Genomic DNA, 6,218 nt, shown 5'->3' with positions numbered 1-6,218 from the left:
TCTTCTGGAATGTCTGAAGATAGCTACATATAATAAATGAATAAATCTTTAAAAAAAATAAAAATAAAAAAAAAGAGTCTACATAGATTTCCTACTTTTAAAATAAAAAAAAAAAAAAAAAACAAAGTTAAGGGCTGGTGAGATGGTACTGACTGCTCTTCCAGAGGTCCTGAGTTCAAATCCCAGCAACCACATGGTGGTTCACAACCGTCTGTAATAAGATCTGATGCCCTCTTCTGGTGCGTGATACAGCATACTTATTTATAATAATAAATAAATCTTTGGGACAGAGCAAGCAGGGACTGACTGAGCAGAGTTAACCAGAGCGAGAGGGGCTGACCAGAGGGAGCAGAGCTCCTAAAAAATTCAATCCCCAACAACCACATGAAGGCTCACAACCATCTGTACAGCTACAGTGTACTCACAGACATAAAACAAATAAATAAATCTTTAGAAAAAATAAATCAGTAATAAAAAAAAAAAAACTAAAAAAGTTAAAGGCCAGCCTTGGCTACCTAGCAAATTAGAAGTCAGCATAGGTGACTTGACACCATGTCTCAAAAACCCAAACCACACAGAAAGGAGAGAAGGGGGAAGGAGCGGGATGGAGAAGAGAAAAGCAGAGGGTAGGAAGTCAAACCCTGGTGTCCATGAACAGTGCTCCGCTGGGCAGCAGCCATGCTCACGTGTAGTATGGCTGTTTTGAGTAGCAGTGGTAACACTGCCTATGTGCTGCATAAAGCCTGAAGTAATTACCATGCTGCATGCTGTAAGCCCTTCAGTATGCCACCTCCCCCTGTCACAGGTATTATTTCTTACCAAGCACTCTAAATCAGACATGCTCACAATGGAGCCAGTGCTACCCCTCCTTAATAGTGAGCTAAACAAGAAAAAATAAAGGAATTTAAATAAAAACGCTTGCTCTTACATCTCAAGAGCAGATCCCCCACTGCCAAGTGCTCTGGCCTGAGCTCCATCTGCGTTCTCACCTGAGGTGATATTTAATTCACCACCACCACCACCACCACCACCACCACCACCACCCCCCCGGAGCATGTAAATAATGTATGGAGACAATTTACGATCTCGGTTGTCACAACTGTTGGGGGGTGGGCGGGACTAGACAGAGAATAGAGAAGCAGATCAACATCCTACGATGCACAGCTCAGCCCCCGCCCCGCCACACAGAATTCTTAGTCCCAAAATGTCACCAGGGCTGAGGTTCAGAAGCCCCACCTCCGAGACACCCCTCACCCTGCTCTCCCTCTCTCAGATGCCATAATTGCTCCATCAGCAGTGCCTTCCCACGGGGAACTTTGGAATATACTATGCCTTCAAACCACGGCTTCCTCAGTCTCCCTTTCCACCCTCCCAGTAGCCATTTCTGAGCACAGCAGCAGGAGCCACCCTGGTAGAACTTAAGCCAGCTCATACGGCTTCTCTGCTCCGGAACCTTCAAGGGCTCCCGTCTCCAAGCAAAAGCTGAATCTTCTATGCCATATATGTGAACCTGTGGGATCAAGAGTCTATTATCTCCTTGACCGTACATCTCTCCCCTCTCATTGTGTCCCAGCCACACTGGCCTCCCACTGTTGGCCAAACACAGATTCACGCCCACCCCAGGGCCTTTGCAATGACAATATCCACAGCCCAACACACCCTGTGTCTTCAACCTCACTTCTTTCAGGCCACCAACCAAAGTCAACTGCCACGTGGAACTCCTCCCTCCAGTCGTCTTTCTTTCTTTTTTGGTTTTCGAGACAGAGTTTCTCTGTGTAGCCTTGGCTATCCTGGGACTCACTCTACAGACCAGGCTGGCCTTGAACTCAGAGACCCACCTGCTTCTGCTGGGATTAAGGCATCTTTTACCACCATCTGGTTCCTCCCAGGCTTCTTGATTGACTCACATGCATAGGCCTGATGCTTCCCTCTCTCCATTTCTGCCTTTTTCCTATTTGTTTATCTCCATTACTCTTTTTTCCCCTCCTTCCAGAGCGGAAGATACTTAAAGTCAGAGATCTGCATGTTTTACCCCTTGTTGTTGAATCAACCATGAGAACCTGGGGGCCACAGTGATGGATCAGTGGATAGAGGTTCTTGCTTCCAGGCCTGACAACCTGAGTTCAGTTCCATGAACTTACATGACCGGACGAGAGAAATGACACCCACAAGTTCTCCTTAGGCTTCTACGTTCACACCGAGCGAGACACACACTCAGCCCCTACTGACACACACATAAAGTTAAAAGGCTCAGAGCCTTGCTACGCAGTTTAAAGCCAATAAAACTGATGGGTACATGAGCACCCGGATAAATGAGTGAGTGGATGCATGAATGGAGGGTCCAGGTGCAAACTCCCATATTTGGCTCTGTACCCTGTGCCTGGCCAGGCCAGAGTATGATACGGTGGGCAGTGACAGAGAAGAGGTGGGTCAGGGGATGACAGTGAGCACTGGTGACAATGATATCTGAGTGACTCCATTACCAGATCCAGAAAAGTACACACGACTCAGTCAGGGGCAGAAGGGGTCAGTTCAGAACTCCCGGGCCTTTGGGGTCAGATCTTCCGTGATGGCTGGCCAGGAGCCAGCAGTCAGACCTTCAGGGAGCGGTCTCCCTTGCTTTGATACACTGGAGACTGACTTTGGTTTTCTGTAATGAAACACTCCCCAAACTTATCTTCAAAGCCCACCCATTCCTCACGTTTGGTGAGTGGTTTGTCGGGACAGAGGAGCCAGAGGCAATGGAATGAAGACGGATAAAAAAGCAAAGCCGGGGAATTAAAAAACTTCAGCCTATTGGTGCTATGGGGGGTATTTGGAGGTCCCTGGTCCACTCCTTAAGGTCATTGATAAGGGTGCCGAGGCTCAGAGAGGTGGATGGGTGGTGGTCACACAGTGGGGCTCCCAGAGTCTTGCTTCCCAGCCCAACACCTCTATATGCATGGTGGCACACCTGAGATGTGTATGAAAGAGTTACTGACGTGGAAAGCAGGCTAGAGAAGGGGCTGAAGAGGAAGTCAGCAGGCATCTTGGGGAATGAGGGGACTAGCAAGGAGAGGGGATTGAGCCAGGAAGCATCACAAAGAAAAGAAAATGGTTGGAGGGGGAGCGGAGACAAGAAAGGAAGTGTCCCTGGAGGCTGCTGAGAGAGGCATGTGGCTGGGGAGAAGCGATTGGAAAAGGAAACAAGGAAGACCAGGCTGTGAGCTTGGGAGAAATCCTTATGGGAGAGAAGCTGAAGGTTGTAGATGAGAAGAAAAGACCTACAAGAAGAAGAGCGACCGAAGGAGACCAGAGGAGGCCATAAGGCATAGCTTTGTTTCAATTCTGGGAACTCACAGAGGCAAACAGGAGAGAGAAGACATGGGGAAGGAGCAAGGCAAGCATGGTATGGGCTGGTGAGACGGCTTGAGGGTGAAGGTCACACACGTGGCCAAGTGTGACAACCTGAGTTCCCATCCCAGGGACCCACAGGGTTGAAGAAGATTATCAACTCCTGCCGTCTGCCATCCACTTGCACACTGGAACGTGCACACACTAAATAAATAAATAGTATGATAAGAAACGTTTTTTTTAAGGGGGCTGGAGAGATGGCTCATCACTGAAGAATACTCCCTGCTCTTCCACAGGACCAGAGTCCAGTTCCCAGCACTGTATCAGGCAGCTAACAACTTTATTACTAACTCCGTGTATATCAGAGGCCCTGTTCAGGCTTCCACGGGTACTTGAATACATGCAAGTGTGCAAAGCACAGACCCATACAAATACATATATGGCAATTCCACCTGGTTCACAACCATCTGTAACTCCAGTTCCTGAGGCTCCAGCACACCCTCTTCTGACCTCAAAGGACACCAGGCATGCATGCGGTGCACAGTTGACCATGCTGACAAAACACTCACACGCATCATCAAATCCAGTATAAAATAAAAATAAAAAGAGAATCCCAGAAGAGGGCTGGGACAGAGGGATGCGTGGAATCACACACAGCACCTCCAGCTGTGGAGCACATCCCTCAAGACCTTGGGATGAGACTCAGAACACTAGAAGTCGATTTGCTGGAGGCACAGGCTTCAGCGGAGGTGGCCAGCCAGGGCCTTCCTGCACCCTACCTTCCAGGCAGCATATCCGCCAGAGGCCTGAATGTGTGAGGCCCCCAGGGTCCTTCTTCTCGGAGGAGCCACTGCCCCCACGATGGGGTGGTCCGTCATCACCTGCTGTGAGGTTGGTGGTGTTGCAGATGAGGGCTCTTGTGTAGAGCCAGTAGTCAGTGCTGATGGCGATGGTCATGAGGCCAAAAGCCGCGAAGGCGCCGATGGTGGTCAGTAGTACCTGAACGCCCTTTTCGCACCACAAACCCCTCTCTTCATTCCAGCGTTTCAATGACTCCAGTTTCACCACGGGCAACCGGGGGGCCGTGGGCCACCACCGGGGCAGCGGAGGCGGGGCCGTGCCGGCGGCTGGGGGGGTCACAGCACAGGCAGAAGCTGGGGGGCCTCGAGGGGCCAGAGGGGACGGGGCAGCGAGCAGGTGGCTGCAGAGGCGAAGGTCAGAGTGAAGCCATAGTCTCCAGCTGGTGGAGGCAAAAGAGAGAGGGAGTTAGTTCTCTGAGATAGCTTTTTTTTTTTTAACCCAAAACTGCTTGCCTGCTAAATTCTACAGAGAGATTATCCCTCGCTAGCCATATATTCAGAGGTCATAACCCAGCTCCCTGAGTTCCTCCTCTGTGATCCTCTGTCCTCTTATGAAGCCAGCCCTCGATTCCAACCCTACCGTTATCTCCTCTCCTCCTAAGGATGCCCCTGCCTCTGTTCACTCCTTAGAGCCCCTGCTCCCCATTACCAATTCTCTCACATAGAGTCTGCCACACACATAAAGTCCCCTTGTAGCTTCACTGCTCAAGAAAAGCAGGTTCATATGTCTCCAACTGTGCCTCTAGCATCTCTGCAACTTAGGAGCAGCAACTGTCAGCGACTAAGTCAGAGGGTATAGTTGGTAGGGTGTGGACCTAGCATAAAGCCCTGGGTTTCATCCCAGCCACGGTATACATGGGACATGGTGGTGTATGCCTGTAATGTCAGCACTCCGTAGGTAGAGGCAGGAGGACCAGTTCAAGGGCATCCTTGGCTACGTAGGAAGCTGGAGGCCAGCCTGGGCCACTTGACAGCCCATCTAAAGAAAAAAGAAAATGTTCACCAAGTCCTTCTTTCTCCTCCTTAGCAGGATACCCATCTCCCCCAAAGTTTCTGTGACACCTGCATTTCTCCTTATAATTTTCTCTACTTAGGAAACATAAATCCCTCACTGTCCCCTTAACTTAAAAAAAAAAAAAATCTTCCCAAGTGACCATCACTATGCACAGGAGTTCAATGTCTGCTCACTGGTCCTAATACTTCCACAGTTTTGTCCAAACAGGCCTCTCTTCCTCTCGTAGTGTCCGTGCCGTGCACCTCGGACACATCTCTGAAGCGAAAGAGGATTCAATAAAAACTCTGATGCCTGGACTCTTACCTGAGAAATCCCAATTTAATGGATCTGAGAAGTGATCAGAGCACCTAGGGTTTTTAGAGAGCACCCTGGGCTATTTCCAAGCCCCCTAGGTTTAGGAGACTATCCCCCCCACCTGCACCCCCACCTGCACCCCCACCTGCACCATTCGGACTCTCAGCCCCTCCTGTATCATCATCCATCTCCCTTCCAACCCCAGTAGCCGGCTACAGTTTCGACTCAAAGAAAACTGCACTCTGTCTTGCTTCGAAGCATTGGAACCCGGCCTCTCTTCTCCCTACAACTTTACACAAACTCATCTTTTCCACTGCTTTCTTCTCCTCCATTAAGAAAAATTTGCTCTGTGAGTTCCGAGCTTCCCCACTCACAGCGGTGACGTCCTCCAGACCCCAATTTCCTTCCATTCAGAAATGTCCTAATATCTAACCCGTCCAAAAATGTCATCGCCCTCTCCTGTTCTGCCCAGCACGTCTTGGCTCTTGCCCTCCACAGAGAACCTCACCCACCACAGCTTCAGTAATTCCCCAGTTCTAGATGCTACCGGGCGACTCTGCCGCTATACTCTCTTCCACATAGTAGAACCTGCCCTCCCAAAGTTTTTTTTTTTTTTTTTACATCATAGAGAATCCCCTTCCCTTTTGCCCACTTCTTCCACCCACCACAACTCCTAGCACCTCTTTCACGGAGGAAAATCCCCTCTGCAGGCCCCA

General features: G+C 49.8%; 1 protein-coding gene across 1 annotated transcript in view; it reads right to left on the bottom strand.

Annotated features, from left to right (window-relative positions):
• Positions 1–5,952, bottom strand: part of Cacng8 (calcium voltage-gated channel auxiliary subunit gamma 8) — a 23,910-nt gene extending 17,958 nt beyond the window's left edge. Inside the window, exons 1-2 of the mRNA XM_021219592.2 lie at positions 5,936–5,952; positions 4,113–4,573 (exon numbers count right to left, since the gene is read on the bottom strand). Coding sequence (XP_021075251.1) covers positions 4,113–4,573; positions 5,936–5,952 — 478 coding nt within the window. The remainder of the gene's footprint in view (positions 1–4,112; positions 4,574–5,935) is intronic.
• Between the last annotated feature and the right edge of the window lie 266 nt (positions 5,953–6,218).

Source organism: Mus pahari, chromosome 19 (genome assembly GCF_900095145.1).
Source record: "Mus pahari chromosome 19, PAHARI_EIJ_v1.1, whole genome shotgun sequence".
Lineage (NCBI taxonomy): Eukaryota > Metazoa > Chordata > Mammalia > Rodentia > Muridae > Mus > Mus pahari.
Note: the sequence above shows the minus strand (reverse complement) of the source record. Positions and strands in the feature narration are given on the sequence as shown.